The 18,199-nt window shown below is 40.2% G+C and overlaps 1 protein-coding gene across 4 annotated transcripts in view; it reads left to right on the top strand.

Annotated features, from left to right (window-relative positions):
• The window catches only part of ZFC3H1 (zinc finger C3H1-type containing), a 43,849-nt gene extending 37,438 nt beyond the window's left edge, over positions 1-6,411 (top strand). For 3 of the 4 annotated variants that reach the window (XM_075495616.1, XM_075495613.1, XM_075495606.1), the window contains exons 29-35: positions 35-139; positions 230-395; positions 1,160-1,260; positions 2,414-2,515; positions 3,105-3,144; positions 5,329-5,391; positions 5,517-6,410. In XM_075495616.1, the coding sequence (XP_075351731.1) occupies positions 35-139; positions 230-395; positions 1,160-1,260; positions 2,414-2,515; positions 3,105-3,144; positions 5,329-5,391; positions 5,517-5,654 (715 nt within the window). In that variant the 3' untranslated portion in view covers positions 5,655-6,410. Of the gene's footprint in view, positions 1-34; positions 140-229; positions 396-1,159; positions 1,261-2,413; positions 2,516-3,104; positions 3,145-5,328; positions 5,392-5,516 lie in introns of all 4 variants that reach the window. The other variant, XM_075495621.1, reaches the window with a different exon arrangement.
• The last annotated feature ends 11,788 nt before the right edge of the window (positions 6,412-18,199 follow it).

Here is an 18,199-nt window from a genome sequence, read left to right as displayed (position 1 = left end):
ACATACAACACTTTTTAACTTCTAATATAAACAGTTTGTGCCAGTCTCTTCATGCGAGTGTTGGTGAAGCACTGGATGCTTATGAAGCAGCTCTGGGGGCAGTGATGCAGCAGGAAACTGTTCAGAACATCTGGCTGGAGTAAGTTCGTAAGGGAGGAAAGTAAATTAATCTCAACTATTAAGTGAAGGCTACCAGAACCATCTTTTTTCTTTTTTTTTTTTCTTCCAGTTACCTTGTTTTTATCAATAGCAAAGTTGTTGGATCCAACAACAAAGTTCAAGAATTCAAGCTTTTTACTGACCTAGTGAACAGATGTCTGGTTACAGTCCCCACACGATACCCAATTCCTTTTAGTACTGCTGATTATTGGACCAATTATGAGTTTCATAATAAGGTAAAAATGTGTCTGTGGACAGTTTTAATTAAACAAAGAGACTGATGACCTTTGAGCAGGTACCTGTAATTTACTTGTTCAAATACAGCACCAGGAGAATATGAACACAGAGAGCTAGGAATTAGTAGAAAAAGAAACAAGTACGCGAGAAGAGTAGTTTTCTGAGCAGAAGACTATCTAGCAGTGACCTTTTGAATAAAGGGTGTGTAAGGCAAAGAGAAACTTTATTATGGCATGCTTTAATACTGTGAATACAGCTGTTAATGACAAACTATCCTTTCCTAGAGAAAGGAGAAAATGTGTAAGGGAGGGAAGAGATGGTTGAGCAAGAGGCATCTGCAGAGCTGTAACACTGGCAGATGGAAACAGTACTTAAGCTGTCAGTTTTGATCATAGAGATTACAGTGGTTGAGAAACAGAAGAAATAAAGTAGAAGCAGGAGTAAAAACAAGTTGAGCACTTGCACAGGCAGAATAAAGCTTATAGAAATCCTGGGTCCCATTTTGCTAACATCCAGTGCATTTCTCTTTGCTCACTAAATGCAGGCTAGAAGGACTAAAATATATGGTGTTAGCAACTTCACACTAACTTTTTATTATACAAGTTGATTTCTGTACCCTTGAGGGATGATAAGGTTTGTAGTTGATAAGGTTTGTACGTGGTAACTCATTTTAGCCATAATGTTCATAGTTTGTCCTTCCACTATTCTTAGCAAAATTATACAGCTATAAAGTGGATTAATGTTTATAATTCAAATTCTACAGGTAATTCTTTTTTATTTGAGCTGCATTCCAAAATCTCAACATTCCAAAACCTTGGAACGGTTTTGTTCTACCATGCCTGCTAATCCTGGACTTGCACTGAGGTATGTAAAAATACTTGTAATCAAGACAAACAGCTGGTTAACAGAACTACTGTTTCTTGTGCAAGACATGCATGATTTGCTTTCTACTACAAAAGTAAAACTCTTCCTCTATTGCATGTTGCTTGAGGCATATTGTGCCTTCTGACATAATCTCAATCTTTCTTGTATTTGACGGGGTACTGTTCTATCTACAGAAGAGTTACAATTATACAGGAATTAACTCTGCATTGTGCATGATGAGTACAAATGGTCAAAATTTCAAATGTGTAAAAAATGTCAGATATATATTAAAATCTTGTTCCTTAATGATCTGTTCAAAGTATAGTTCCAGCATAGAACAAATAAAAATGGATACACCAGTGTATAACAGTACTACCTTAAGGCTTAACTTGACATTTATTTAGCACAGATAAACCATTCTTAATTTTGAAAAAAATCTTATGGGAAACAAAACCAGTTAATGTAAGCATCACACTGATTCTTACTTGAACAGTATTTCAAAATGTACTCTTCCAGGATTAGAGAGTCCATGTTTTACTGTATTCAGCTGCAGTGAACATTTGATTGAATAATTTTGAGAAGTCCCCAAACACTTACTGTTCATCATCAACAGTGACCCCAAAGAATTCAAAGCAAGACTTGAAATAAATATTTGTGGTTGGGGGCGTGGGGAGAGTATGACACACCTGCCTTTAGCACACAAAGTTGAACGGCTGCATTTTAAACCAAGTTGCGATTCTGTGTAGATGGAACTTGCAGCTTCCTTAGACAATGTTGATACTACATGAAATGGGTGAGCAGAATTGACTGAACAGTATCTCCTAGCCATGTGACTATAAAAATAATTAGTCTCCTTTCAAATATACAGTTACCTTGTGCATGCTAAAAATGGATCTTGTAATGTGCCAAGATCCTATTTTCTCTCTGATGTCACACTTCTTAGTTATTCTCTGAAAGTATATCTTTTTTGTTTTGTTCTGAGAGCACGTTCAGTCAATATTGTATATGGTGGCTTGGTTGTTTTTTTTCCTACTTGCAACTCTCGGCTCAGATTAAGTACAATATATTTTGTGTAACGTGTTTGTATCTTTGGATTGCTTTTCTGTTCCCAGTGATTAGAACAGTGTTCCTTTCTCATGAATGCATTTTACAGACTGCTTCTGCGATACTGGGAGGAGAGCAATGTTCAAATTCTGAAACTGCAAGCCAAGATGTTTACATATAATATCCCAACATGCCTGGCCATCTGGAAAATGTAATGCAACAGTCATACATCTGTTTTCATAGATATTGCTTTTGTTTATAAGGTTAACATCACAAAGGTAAATCTGAAACGTCCTTCCAATTGGGCTTGTACTGGAAGTCTCTCTTTCATTAGCTTATTATTTAAACAGTAACTGTTACAACAGACAGAGGTACTGTCACTTCTTTAAAATGAGAAATGGAATTTCCCTCTTGGGGAAACTTATGTGAATGGATATTATGCAGATAAATATGAATGATGTATTTACAAGTTGCCTTTTTAATTCAACTATTGACTTCTGTCTCCCCCTCTCTACCCTCCCCTTTATATATCACAATAGCAGTAATCTCCATTATCCAGTGATGCTGAACTGATCTTTTTCTTCAGTGTTTGTTCATAATGGGGAACCACTGAAATGTCTTGCTCATGTAAGGTTGTTTTTAAAAAATGGCTATTTTTATCTTTTCACTGTAGATTAACATCATTGGAAGTTAGTTTCTTCTCAAGGAATTTGTAATTCCATTCCACAGTCAGTATTCTGCCACTAATGGTATTTAAAATCATTCAAGAATAAATATTTTTATATATTTCTTTTCCTCAGAGCCATTGCTGCCGAATGCTTTCTAATGGGACAAAGAGAAGTAAGTCAACACAGCTTACTAAAATGAGTAATTACAAAATTCTGTAAAACTTTTCATACCTTGGCTTTATCCAAAGCAATGGTCATCTCTTAAACCCAAGATTTCTAGATAGTTGAAATACTCTATATGTAAACACCGAAGGATTTGCCTCAAGTGTGAGAAGATTCTTTGGCAATCAAGGTAGAATGGATCATATCATGAGTACTTGTGCATACTGTTTGTGTATCTTCACTTACTGGGGGGGCTATATTCTCCTGCTTTTTGGGGTTTTTTTGTTTGGTTGTTTTTTTTTTTTTTGGTTTTTTTTTTTACCTGGAGGAGATTGCTAGCACTTAAAATACAGTAGAGGGAAGAAAGGATTGTTGTGCTGGAAGATGCTAACGACTGTCTTTACTAGTAATTGGAAGGGTGGGTCTGCCAAGCCAGTGTATGTAGAGAATTTGAGTAGTTCCCAACCCCACCAAAGACATCAGTTCTTTTTCTCCAAAAATAACAAGTTTACTCATTGGTACTTTGGGGAGGGAAATATTTTTATTACTCTGTATACAAATACAAGAGGTTTTTGGCACAGCAACTGGGCCACTTTTCGGTTCAAACAGAATGGATCTTCCTGGTATTGTTGTTGTCACCTTCAAAATATTCCTCTGCCTGTGGAAAGATGCTGTGTATTGGGGGGGATCATGAGGCCCTGGGTTCGTGACTTACCACTTGTGTGTGGTGTTTCTGAGCTACTTCTCTGCTGTATCTTGTTTTCTGTCATTCCTGTAGTGGCTAATTCTCAGCATCCTTCTTTTCTGTCAGTAGTCTTTCTTTTGAAACAGTATTAAAGCTTTAACTGATCCATAATTGGTAGCATGGCTATTGTTAGACTCACATATGAAATCTCGTCTTTCCTTTTTTACTGTCTCCTAGAATGTTTAAAAAGAACACCCCCCAAGCAGACAGTTACTTGGTTTGTAAGATCAAATAGTTCAAAGTCAGGAGATATCAAAGGCATGGTTGCCTATTCAACCTTAATTCTGTCTCCATGTTGATGGTTTGGTGTAATCTGTAATTAGTCACAGATCCCTGCTTCAGTCATTGTATTAGATGGACTATATTGTAAGGCACTGCTTATAGCGAGGCTGGTGACTTAAAAGATTCCTGCTTTGTTTGGTTAGAAAGTTAGAAAAATAGATCTCAAATGAATCAAAAAGAGGGTCCTTAAAGAAAATGAACCAATTAGAATGAAGGCATATGTAAAACATTGTAGCTGGATTACACCCAGAAGAAATCTTGTGGTTTTCTTCTGCAACCACCTGACTAACTATATGGTGGGGAGTAAAATCACTTCAGTAGGCACATGCAGTGCAGTTGGGTTTTTTTGGGGGTGCTTAGTTTGGGATGTAGTGAGCACTTACAACTGTTTACGCAAATCAGTGACCGTTCTAAATAACTGGATTTTCTAGTAAACAAGTAGGATATTGTTTTAAAATTGAATTGTGATTCAGATGCGGGATTTCCTGTTCCTGGAGAACCTATCATTTATTCCCTTCAGCAGGTCATGTAAAGGATTGCTAAAAGAACATAGAAATGCATATGAGTATTTAAAATGCCAACGAATACCTCCCCTAATGACTCTCTGATTAAAGTTGGTACCGTAGATACCAGTAGTTGAAGGAGACTTGAGTAAATACTTGCATTAAACATTTTGGTCCTCTGTTTCCAACCATAAAATGGTAAAACCATTTTTTCTTTTTAGATGGTTGCAACGACACATACTGATTGTTAAAGGACAGATAGATAGATGCTGAAGGGAAAAAGCCTATGAAACAGTTATTTTCATTGCAGGGTTGGGATGATATGCAAAAAGCAAGACCTTGAGACTGCATATTGAGTGGTGAAAGAGAAATATTCAGTAAGCTGCTTCATTCCCTGAGCGTGTTCAATCCTGTGCAATGAATGAGGCAAGAGTCTTGTGAAGAAAAATAGAATGTCCTCATGTAATTAATCATGTGCATACAAGGGTCAGAATTAAGGTCAGACATAAACTTGCCTTTGCTTTTAGTAGCAATTTAATGCTTGACTTTGAAACTTGTTTAAAAACAGGTTTTAAAAATTATTGCAGGAGATTTTTGTGCTTCAAATACTCATTTTGAGTGCATGAAATTGTGCTGACTTTTACTACTTGTTTTTATTTTACAGGTCCACCATTTATATCAGAGAGCCCTTCAGAAGTTACCTCTATGTGCAACACTGTGGAAAGATGTAATGTTTTCTCCTTATGATTCAGTTTGAGGTTTCATATAAATTTTCTGCATATCCCATATCCATAGATGTGGTGATGCTCAAGCTCTGGCTAAATCTTATATCTGCTTCCCCATCTCTTACAGCAACTCTTGTTTGAAGCATCAGGAGGAGGTAAAACTGATAACCTGAGAAAACTAGTTTCCAAGTGCCAAGAGGTTGGAGTCAGCCTAGATGAGCTTTTAAATTTAAACACTTACAGAACAGAAAGCAAGAATCACTGAACGCTGGGTACGGTCAGCCATAAGTCCTATTAAATGCCAAAATCAGTTGAATGATTCTTCAGGCTGATCCATGCCTAAGATCTGTGTAAGGCAGATGAGTATTGCTGAGCATATCGAGTCTCCAATCTGCTTTCCTTGAACCTGGAAACAATTAACATGACCCTTCTGGAAAAATGAACTCCCTGTCTGGCCTTGCTTCTGGGCCCTGCCAGATTCTCATAACGTCATCTACGTAAGTATAGTTAATCAAAATGACAGACATTATTTTTTTATGTTTTCTTTTTATTTTCTGTTTTCTTTGTTTTGCTGTTCCTGATTCACTTGACACTCTCACTGATGCCTGAGAGATCTGTGTTTGGGATTAATTTACTGGGCTGTGTTTACAGTAAAAAGCAAGTAGTCCATTTTGGGTTTTTCCTTTTTTAAACCTTTTTTGAGACTTTTTCATTACAGGATTTAAAACAAAAGCAGCCGCTCTTAAGGAAAGTGTAACTGCCGTGGCCACAAGTATGCTTCTTGCACTTGAAGGCTCTAAGAGGGTTGCTTACTGCCCTTTTCTGCATTGGACTCACGGCAGAGACTATTAAACTTGAAGATTAAAGAAACTATTGCAAATGCCAGTGCATCAGAACCTAAGAGTGGTCAATTATGTGCAATTTTTTGTAAAGAAATTTTAATTTATAATAAAGTTTAACAGTTTAAAGAAAGTTAATATTGATCTGTTTTGTATTGGTACTACCTTGTAGTATTACAGGTGTTTTTACAGAGATATTTTCAATACAAGCTGACCTTTTAAAAAATCTGTTGTCTTTTCTTATTTTGATCAAAAGATAGGTGAATGTGGTTGAGCTCCCTATTGTGGATGTAGAATAACTACATCTCAATGGGGTTGTTTCTCCTCTTGCCTCAGGTACACAGATGTTTGTCCCCTACCAACTATTCCTGTCAATAATACCACTTCACTAATGGAAAGTACATTTTATATTTTGTCCTTTGCACCTTTTAATGAAATGAGGCCCACTATCCAAAGTCACTACGTGCACATTGCAGAGAGATACTGTCAGCTGGCTGAACCAGTGATGGGGCTGTTCACATCAGGTTGGCTTTCCACGTGTTTTTCCATCTGTGCCAAATCATATCAAAAGGTGGTTGTATAGCACCCTTTGCGTAGATGATTTATGAAGATGCCATGAAGACAGTGAACGAGTGGTCTTCATGTTTGAGGCAAAGGGATTTGTGACATGTAACTTCCAGTAACTTTTAAAACCCTTACTTTTATCTGAAGTTACACATGAAGCAGCTTGCTTAAAGGAGAGAAAAGTGGGAAATACTGGTTTTTATCTAGGGGAATGGAGGGTGATTCTGCACCTAAAGTCCTTTTTAGAGAACTCTCAGATTTAAGCATGAATTATTCAATAAGTAAATCTTCAAATACCCACTTTAATGGCCAGGTTTTTCTGCAGACTACAAAACCAGTATCAGAAAAGCTGACTCAAACCCATTCTTCATTGTAGTAGAGTGGTATCCTGATTTCTTCAAACTTAGGTGGTACAGCTCAGAATGAAAAAGATGTAGACCATATTTACAATATTTACATTTTTTATTAAAACCCCTCAAGTATGGTAAATGCTGGCTCACACGTTGCCCAAATATTTTTTCAAAATTTGTCTTTAAAACTTTGCTCATAAACAGTTGATATTTTTCTGCAGCAACACCTAAACACCTGCAGTATTTATTTTAGTGGGATACCATTTTACCTGTTTCGCTGTTGAAAATAGAAAAGCTTAACACTGTCAAGGTTTACAGCACTTTCAATGCTGTCTTACACATTCCCTAGCTTAGGCTTTTCTTACACTTAGGACTGTGACTTTGTTACCTTTCTTGCCCTGCTGTACAGTGACTTTATAACAAAAGGCCTAATGTCTCTTTCTAAGGAGACCTTAAGCTTTAAATTTTCATTGAGGATTAATCATAGGTACTCTGCCTTAATAGCTTCTCACATACTTGGAGATAAGGGGAGGGGGAACCAAATGTTCTGTCATCCATTGGCCTTAATCCATATTGTTTTAATTAAAATACTCCTGGTTTATATGTGGCCGTTTGACCCGATTTTGCTTGGCTTGATGGTATGTGAAAGTGGCTAATCGTAATGGGAATTGTTCATTTAGGAGCTGGAATGAAGACACATGAGGAAGCTGTATAGTCTTTAGAGCAGCACAAGCACTTTTTTTCACCAAGCAAGAAACAAAATGCACTGCTGGGTAATGTAGAACTGCCAGGAAGGATTTAGTGCTTCCACTGGTCTGCAGTTACCATTGAATCCTTTCTGTGCTCTGGTATTCTGCTAGTTACAAAGAGGGCATTCCATTTAAGAAACAATCAAGATGGTTTCTTTCTGTCATTTGCAAAAGTTCATTAATACATCACCAGGAAGAATGAAATTTAACCAAGGGTATTAAATTAATCTACATATTAGTCTTTTAAATTATTGATCTCTCCTGAGGACTTCTGTTCTACAAGAAACACATTTCAGATTATGGGCAATAGTGGTGGATAACTGGGAAGAAAGGGTAACTCCAGTCAATCAAGCAAAATACTAGCTGCCAAAGAGGAAAACCAGCAGGAAAGCACAGTAATTTTTAACATAAAACTATGCTGCTACTTGTTCTATGCTTAGAATGGCTACTTTATGAATAGTGATCTGATTATTTGGCCTTTAGTTTAAGTCTTTCTGGAAACAAAGTCTAGGTCTAATAGTACTACACCAAACTACCACCACTGCAGTATCTTTCACTTCCTGGCTATTGCAAAAACACACTATGAACAAAACATTCAGCTGCACTTGTTACGAAGAAAAAGAAATGGAAATTATTCATTGTTTGTTTTGTTTAGTACATTCAATGAAGACCTATGTGAAGACAACCTCTTTCAGTATTAGTCATTTTAGTGCTCAACAAGAGATGATCAATTTATGGGATGGCATGCGGTTTACTTTTCACAGTTTTAACCTAGCTTTGTTATAGATATGCTCTCCACAACTACAAGGGGGAAGGCATGTTGGAAAATAAGTGCAGAGGGAAGCAATAAAGGGTGGCAAGCAGAAAGGTTTTAAAGAATTGTTTCAGTAAGAATTCAGATAGAAAGGCTTGAGGTAGTTTTAACTTTTTCGAGATAACTGAGACTTGTCTTTTCCTATAATTTTTTTAAGTTTTGGATAAGGTAGTATTTTTCTGCATGATACCTTCTCTTTTCAGTGGGTTCAAGGATGAGCCTATTCATTCTTCTAGGCCCATTGGTTAATTGCATTTTATATAGCAATATTTATTGGGAATTAGCAACTCTTAAAAGCAGCTGTGGATTCCCTTTCATATTCTACAGGCCCTGTTTCAGGTGAAAGATTTGAAAACTTGTAGTGCGTGTTTTTTGTTTATATATAATAACTTCAAAAAGATCCAGGAATTTTCAGTGTCACAGGAATGTTACCTAAAATGAATGAGTGAGCAGATTTACCTGATCGCAAGAGCAGCAGAGGTATGAACCTTCTAAGAGAGAGGTATGAAGAGGTTGGCAAACTAAAGAGATGCAATGCAAGTACACAAGAAGCTGAGCACACGAGGACACAAAATGGAAAAGACTGCTTCAATTAGACAAGAGCAGTAGGCAAACTTCAACAGTACGCAAGCGGCATGCTATAGACGTCAGCTGGGCACTTCTTGTTCTGCTGCTGAGCTTTAGGAAGCTCTTCAGAAGGGCACTGTAGTCTTGCAAGAAGCTCCATGTGCTGTCCAGCTCGCTGTTAGCTTTAGCTGCTGCCAGCTGCCCTGCTCCCTCCTGTAAGTCTTGGTGTTCTCCTGAAGGCGGTGGGCAGCTGCTGCTCTTACGTTCTTACAATTAGAGGTCACTACCTGGGGGCCTAATCGACCATCTGTAAATGAGATAAAAGAGAGTTCTCACACTGTGACTTACAAACTGGTTTTTTCTGTGCTTCTAGAAATAACTTGTTTTCATTGAATTATGGTAATTTCACTTTCGTCACGATGCTTGTGTTTGGGGGCCTTTGTGCCTCCTGTTATCCAGAGCGTAAAAATGAGAAAAGCCTCAAACTGTTCTTACTGCCTGGGACTGTGAGGCAGAACCCTGTGATGTCTGTTTCCCTTTACGTACCTGTTTCTCCAATGCATCTGCAAGTTTCTTAAACTTTTGCAAGGGGAAAGGAGAAAGGGAACAGTGAGTAAATCAAATGAAAAAACAGGAAGAAAGATCCCACTAGGAGTTACCTTCTTGTAAAGAATATAGGGAGTATCTACTCCTTAACTGCAGGCATCATTCATGACAACTTTTTTTTAGCCGTGCGCATTCTAAGGTTCCTCATAGCTTCAATTCTACTCTTCAGTTTTTCTTAGAGCGAAGCATCGTCAGATGTTGAGTTATCCCTATCTCTTTTCTGTTTCACTTTTTTGATGTCCCTCTGAATGACTCTCAATGGGTTTGCTCTGAGCGTGAGGCTGCTTATGGGCCCTTACTTTTCTCTGGGATTCAGAAAAGAAGGAATTTTTCTTCAAGGTCTCAACTGATCAGTGTCTCAAAGCTAAGCAACCTTCAACTGTGAAAGCAGACCCACTAACAAACAGGATTTCCGTCACTAACATTTATACCATTAGTGCTGTTCTGAAACACTAGGCTAGTATTGGGAGGTGCAGAGATGGCTACGCTGGTGTTGGATACAGTTGTTCTGGATAACTGTGCCATGGGTTTATCGGCTCTGAACATTTGACGTTGGTATCTGTGGGTGCAGGCAGGGGATGGGCTCTGATCTGATGCAAATCCCTAGTTAGCTGAGTAGACTGATGTCCCCGTGGGCAGGGGCATCTTTCACTAGATCAGGTTCTTCAAAGCCTTGTCCAACCTGACCTGGAACACTTCCAACGATGGGGCATCCATAACTTCTCTGGGCAACCTGTTCCAGTGTCTCACCACCCTCATCACAAGAAGTTTCTTCCTTATGTCCAGTCTAAACCTACCCTCTTTCAGTTTAAAACCATTGCCCCTTGTCCTGTCACTACAGGCCTTGGTAAAAAGTCTCCTTCTTTCTTATGAGCTCTAGTTCTTAAGCCCACATCAGATGTCAGTAAGATGCTTTAACTCCTACCTGTTGGCCTCCGTATTTAGTAAGTTGTTTTGCAGCAGCATCCAGGCTTTTGAATTGCAGTCGTTGGTCCTGTAATTTTACCTAGTTGGTTTTTATTTCTGCTCGTAGTGCTGAGTTAATGCTGTTCCCATATGACTTGCCTTCTGTGCTTTGATGGTAGATTCCTGAGCTGCTTTATCTTACCTTCTAGGTAAGATATCTTACCTTTATCTTACCTTTATCTTACCTTTTCGTGCTTCTAGGACATACTGTGAAGACAGGGACAAGCTTTTTTATCTTTTCTATCCAGATTACAAGCCTTGAGCGAGGAGTGGAGGGAGGGAAAACAAACCCTTGGCTTAACTAATTAATTTATTGACAGTTTTTCCTGGTTGGGTTATATAAAACTGCAAAGATGCCAAAAATGTAATCACATAAAGAACAGGACTTTTTACCCAGTTAAAACATGCTTCCTCCTGTTCATCCATGCTGACAGTTAATAGCCTGCTACCTTTATTTTTTGGAGTACTGTTTTATATTGAGACTACAAGAGGTGTTAGAGCTGTGCATCAGAACCTGACCAGTACTTACAAGCATAAGTGGATGCTTGTATTTGATATTAAAGATTTCTTAAACAATTTCTCTCATATCCGACAACCCACTTAACAGCCACTGTGGTGCTGTTGCTCTCGTACCAAGTGAGGTGTCTGTAAGGAAGCTAGACTCGCAGGAGTATGTGGGGGGAAGACGCAGAGTTCTTCCATGGACAATAGTCGTGGGAAGTGGTATGCCACCCTCATAGAGAAGCTGATGAAGTATGGACTGGATGAGGAGACAGTGAGGTAGACTGAAAACTGGCTCAACAGCTGGGTCCAGAGGGTGGTGATCAGTGGTACAAAGTCTAGTTGGAGGTCAGTCACAAGTGGTGTAGCCCAGGGGTCAATACTGGCTCCAGTCCTGTTTAACATCTTCATTAACGATCTGGATGATGGGGCAGGGTGTACCCACAGCACGTTTGCTGATCACACAAAATTGTGAGGAGTGACTGATATGCCAGAGGGTCGTGCTGCCATCTAGACAGATCTCGACAGGCTGGAGAAATGGGCCAACAGGAACCTTGTGAAGTTCAACAAAGGGAAATGCAAAGTCCTGCGCCTGGGGACAAATAACCCCAGGCACCAGTACAGGCTGGAAGGCAGCTTTGTAGAGAAGGACCTGGGGGCCCTGGTGGACACCAAGTTGAACATGAGCCAACAATGTTCCCCTGTGGCAAAGGTGGCCAACAGCCTCCTGTACTCCATTAGGAAGAGCATTGCCAGCAGGTCAAGGGAGGTGATCCTTCTCCTCAGCACTGATGAGGCCACACCTGGGGTGATGTGTCCAGGCCTGGGTCCCCAGTAGAAGAGAGGTACGGAGCTACTGGAGAGAGCCCACTGAATGGCCACAAACATAATTAAGGGACTGGAGCACCTCACATATAAGGAAAGGCTGCGAGAGCTGGGACTCCTCAGCCTGAAGAAGGCTCGGGGGAAGATGTTATCAATGCGTACAAAAGGAGGGTGTAAAGAGGATGAAGCCAAGCTCTTCTTAGTGGTGCCCAGTGACAGGACTAGAAGTAATGGGCACAAACTGAAACATAGGAGGTTTCGGCTGAATATCAGGAAATACTTTTTTTACTGTGAAAGTGACCAAGCACCAGCACAGGTTGGCCAGAGAAGTGCTGGAGTCTCCATCCTTGAAGACATTCAAAAGCCATCTGGAGATGGTCCTGGGCAACTGGGTCTAGGTAGCCCTGCTTGAGCAGGGGGTTGGACCAGATGACCTCCAGAGGCCCCTTCCAGCATCAACCATTGTGTGATTCTGTCATGTTCCTGGTGTACGCTAAATCTGTGTGCTTTCACCACCTTTGTCTAATGAGCTGCACCTGGCCTCTAGTTGCCTTCATGCTCCTTTAGTCAAGGGCAAAAAGCATGGAGCCAGGCCAGCAATCTAGGTTCTTTCCTACCATCCCGGGCTGAGATGGAGCTGTGAGCATGTGATCTTTTGCACTTGACTAACTTTGTTTGTAAATACTTCTTATCTTTGTGTATACAGTAGCTGAAGAGCTAGCTATGGACTTTATAGAGTTTCTTTAGTGCTTTTATTGAGGTGTTCTCCCACTGCACACCCTTTGTTTTATATAGTCGGTACAGGGATTGCAGTTCGTGATAGAGACTTCCTGCCCAGCTTAATTCTTTCTGGAGGTAACCATGGCCTTCAATGAAAGATGTATTTTAGTTTTTGTCTGGGTGATTGGCAGAAACAAAAAATTAATGGTTTAAATTGAGAAGACTAAAGACGCTTGTTGATCTTGTATGGCAAGTGGTTGAGACCCTGCCTCAGATCTGTGAGGGTCAGGCGTAGAACTGGCTTGCTCCCAAAATCCTTCAGGCATATTCCTTGTGCACCTGTGCTGGTGCTGCCCTCAGTGCTCATTAATTACTACTCAAAGGAGTAGCTAACTTTTCAAAGTGACAATATCCTGCCAAACATTAGAAATTCACATCCTCTTCAGAGGAGCTAAGTGAAAAGGGGTAGTGAAAACTTCCACATCCTCCAGCTTTCCTGAAGAGCACAATACAGCTCAAACCCCTATACGTTCATTGGTCTGTGGTACTGTCCTGTATGTATACCATGTCCAGCTGGATGCTTGGAACCAGTTCCACAACACCCAAAGTTGAGATTGTGTTGGTAATGGAAGACTGGGTGCGTTTCTGTCTAATCAGGAAGCATTAGCTCCTTTTTTTTCTCCAGGCTTTTACTATAAATGTCACCAAAAATCTTACCCAGCCTTCAAGATTCTCTGTAATTATCCCCTGGGACCTGGGATTAAAATCCTTTGAAGGATTAATAATTGTTTTCCAGTCCTAAGGGTCTGTATAACAACTACGTGGTGAGAAACAAATCCAATGAGAAATAGCAGAGGTCTTCCTTGCTGCCATTTCTTCCTCATTCTGCCAGTTCTTCATCTGTTGATGATAACCTTTTACTCTAGCATTTGATAACTATGATGGCCAAATCTCTGTAAGTAGATGTCAAAATAGTCTGAAACTTTTGCCTATTCTTCAGCCCTTACTGCTGGAAAGACTATCCATGCCAGACAAAATTGGCTGGAATTTCCATGCCACCTGTTCCTGACAGCATAATCTGTATTTATCTGAGAAAACTGATGAACGACCTAGCATCCTATGTTATTTTTTTTAAAGAACATATCCGCATCTATATTTTGCTTAGTAACTGTAGCAAATGGAACACTCCCCCTTCACCCCCTTGTCCCAAACTCTAGGTATGTAGCAAGTGTCAAAGGAAGCCTTCCTGAGACAGGCAGAAGTGATCAGACTTGGAGCACTCTTGAGCTGGACTGTTTTAAAATTGCAAACCATGATGACTGTTATAGAGGTGCAATTATCCCAGCAGAGTTAATGATCATGAGCACATTTATCCTAGCGATGTATGGATAGCAATGTACGGATGAGTTGAAATTTCCTTGATCAAGGCAAATTCACTTGTAACACGTTTGAGGAAGCAATTGATGGTCCTGATGTGGGCTTAAGATACATAAACTCTTCATTGTCACTGCAGTTGCTGTCATGGTTGTACTCTTCAAAATCTGGAAGCTGCAAATCTCTGGAGAAATTCTCCCCTCTGAGACACTCACTCATACGATGATTAAAATGGGGGAGCCCTTCCCTCGGAGAGGACTATCAGAGACTCTGGCCTCTAGTGAGGAGGAGCGATAGGAAACATGCACCACAAACAGGGAGCAATCGCAGAAAGCTGCCCCTTGGAAGCAGGTAAATCATGAGTGAAGGAAGAAAATAATCACAAAATAAAAATCTCTTCCTTGCAGAAGCTGGTTTCTCTGTGTTCCTGAGAACCACTTGGTCTGGCACTCTTCTGCTCTTTTCTAGCGATTTTGGACATTGCCTGGTTTTGTTTTTCTTTTGGTCCATAAAGAAGACCACCTCAAGATTTTGGAAATCATCAAAATAGATTATATTTATCAAGTAGAGTATTTAATAGGATAGACTTGAATGAATTTTCTGATAGAATAAAAAACCTAGTTCTTGACTTGCCCATCACTAGATCTGTGGGATGGGTTCGTGTCCCCGAGGCTCCAGAACGCTCATGGACCTGCATCTCTCCTTAAGCTGGTCAGACCCTGACTGAGCCCCTTCCGCCTCACAGGTAATTAGCATTCGTGTCCCATGCAATGTCATTCAGAATTACAGGGCAACAAAGTTTCTGGTTTATGTGAATAAATGAGAAGTCTGATCACCCAAATTTATGTCATGGAACAATTCAGCTGAGGGATGAGTGCATCGGTCATCTGATCAGCTTTATAGGATTATGAGCAGGCTTCTTCCATATGAACATGGAAACAAAATCTGATTAATAATGTCGTTTCTCCCCACTAGTAATATTGCTTCGGATTTCAAATATAAGGTTCCCAAGTGATGGTCAGCTCGTCAAACAAATTGCAAACCCATTTCCCTTTGCAGTTTTATGTTGACTGACTCTGGTCACATCTCTGCTAGATCGCTTTCTGTGCTTTGGTTTTGTCTTTTTTTTTCCCTGATAGCCATTAGCTTCCTGAACTGTTCTGGAACAAACTGAACTCCATCCTCTTGGTTTGAAGGACACCATTTGCGTATCCACAGAAAATCACAGGCTGTTTTACTGACACTGATTGTGGTGGGATAGGGAGAATGCATGGTATTTACATTGTTTTAGGAATACAGAATTTTTAACAAACTGCGTGTAATCAAGCCCATTTATGTTTATGGAGTTTCCTTGTCAGTTGTTTCTTAAAACCTAGCTTTCAGCATCTGGCTCATAAAGTAATTTATTTCCTTGGTGCTGGGAATCTCAAAAAGAAATAATGTGAATTATTTTGCTAGATGCCATGTCACATCTTTGCATTTGAAAGATTTCAAAGATAGTTTCTAAGTGAGTTGAATGTAAGCATCTATGTCTTGGCAATATTTAGTTACAAGATAATAAATTTGTGGGTTATGTATCCAACGAAAAGACTGTTAGTTGACTATCTCTACCTACTTTAACATATCAGATATACTAGTTATATCTCTATCCTGTAATGGGAGTGTAATCGTAGATGTGACGAGGCTCCTAACTAGCTTGGATAGAGTACAAACAAAGATGTAGCAGCATTGACTTCACAATTTTTCAGCATCTTTCAAATCCTTTCGAAATTCAAAGTAGGTTACTGAGGTAGTTATAGTGCATAGAAATAAATGGAGCTGTACCTTAGCTGAGGAATCTAGACTAAAACCAGCAGATGTCCTTATACGTCCTGCCATTTCACCTGAGGCTGGGGGTCATCCTACCATTGGTTTTAGGGAGCGGTCAGGAAGGAGATGAGAACAGAAAAGGTCTGTTTTCCAGAGTCGGTCAGTATTTCATGCCAGGGGCTATCTGTTGCTCTGAAGAACAGAGCAGGGGTGTTAGCTTATCCTTATCTGTAAGGTGGCTTAATGTTTGCAAGGAAGCCAAGATCAAAATTTGGCTTAAAAGAGGATATAGACGTTAACTGCTACTTTTCTTCTTTATTGCATACTACTATTTCTTGTTGTCCTGCCTGAGTAGCAGATAATAAAGCGGAGTATGGCTTGTAACTGAAACTTAACCTTGTAAAATTGTTGGCAATGAATTATCTGTGTGTCTGTTTGCTCTCTGTTAATGGGAGCATAAAATCCAATCATAAAGGTTGCGGTGCTGCACCTGGGGTACTGGCAGAAGGGACCGTATCATGGCTCAGGAGAATGTTGACAAAGAGTCAACGGGAAGAAGCCTTTTAGTGCAGACAGCAGGGCCTGCTCTAGCAGAAAATAGCATAGAAAAATACAGTGATTCTGTTATATACGTGACTTGCTTCAAAGAGTCTGAGCTGGGGACAACTCTGCAGCTTTGAAAAAAGGAATGATTTTTGACTAATTTCTCACTGCTGCCACAGCAAGTGATGGCCACAGGTGATCTGTGAGGAACATCTGCTCTTTGAGGTTATAATCCTCATTGATTTCTATATCTGCTTTTTATTTTCGTGACAACTGTCAATCTGGCTCTCATTTGTGACCCTTGTAGTTAGGTCAGTCCCTTTTCTGGTCAGTTTGAGAAAACTGTGTGGCTGAGGAAAGGTGGTTGGGGAGCTTCTAGGTACGGGTCTTGAGGGCAATGATGCTTTCTCTTGTATTGACCAGAGTTAATACAGCATGAGTAGGAAGGCAGAAATGCTACTAGAAGCTAGCATGAGGAAGTTTTAGTTAGGATGATGTGATGTGGGAATAGCCCATATTTTTCAGCCCCTGCCCCCTGTAATCACATCTGCCTTTCCCATCAGCTTTCACCTTTCCCTCCTGAGGCTTCCTTCTCCCTCTGAAACCTTCTGTGAACTTCCTTTCTCTTCTAGAAGAGATGTTAAGGCACCTTTTTCTGCCAGGAGCGGTTGGATAGATTTTGATAGGAAGGTCACCACCAAGACCTGCACTGTTCAGATCTCTGTACAGTCAAGAAGAGCCAAACTTTGTCTAATCTCTTGTTGGGACAGCAGGAAAGAGTGGCAGTGCATTCCTTACATGGCCCTAGATAGACCAAGAAGACTGAAGCATGCTTTGAAAAGGGCAGTGGCTCTGAACTGTGCGATTACAGGTATGATACCATCGTTCCTGTAAAGTGATTGAGGGAGGATCAACTAAAAATCTGCCTACACAGAGGACAAACTCAGTGGTTTAAAAAATGATATTCACAAAAGTCTTAAGATAGCTGAGGCTATGCCTAAAGACACCAGTGCAGGGTATGCTGAAGGTTTGATGATGGATGCAGGAGATGGTGTGTAGCAAGACCGTATTCCGTGGCAGATGCATACTCCACTACTGTGTAGAGAGCACAGACACCTTTTTGCCTCCTAAGCCAAAGTCTCCAATGGAAGGTAGTGGGCAGAGGACTCTGATGTACCTGGGTGCTCTGAGGCACTCATTAAAGAATCGGAGTTAGGCTCCCTACTGGAATGATTCTTTTAGAGGAGCCTATGTCTCTCTGTTACTACAGAAGGAGCCTGGAGAGGTCAGCATCCATGCCTCAAACTAGCCTTTGGTGTCACCAGTCAATAGGACGGTCTATGCTGTCTTTGGGAGGAGCATCCAGTATGGACTCAGAAGCCTATGACAGACTTCGGAGTATAGAGACTAGGGCTGTGCGATACATGTGCTACACTGGGAACAGTCATTCACAACAGCATTCGGCATTCCCTGTCCACCGACGAGGGCTCAGCCTATTTGCAGAAGATAATGTGCTTTTTACTATCCAAGGATTTTGTTGGTCTTCGTGGTGCATTCATTCCCTGTTGGTCTGAAACGAAAGG

Source organism: Mycteria americana, chromosome 1 (assembly GCF_035582795.1).
Source record: "Mycteria americana isolate JAX WOST 10 ecotype Jacksonville Zoo and Gardens chromosome 1, USCA_MyAme_1.0, whole genome shotgun sequence".
NCBI lineage: Eukaryota > Metazoa > Chordata > Aves > Ciconiiformes > Ciconiidae > Mycteria > Mycteria americana.
Note: the sequence above shows the minus strand (reverse complement) of the source record. Positions and strands in the feature narration are given on the sequence as shown.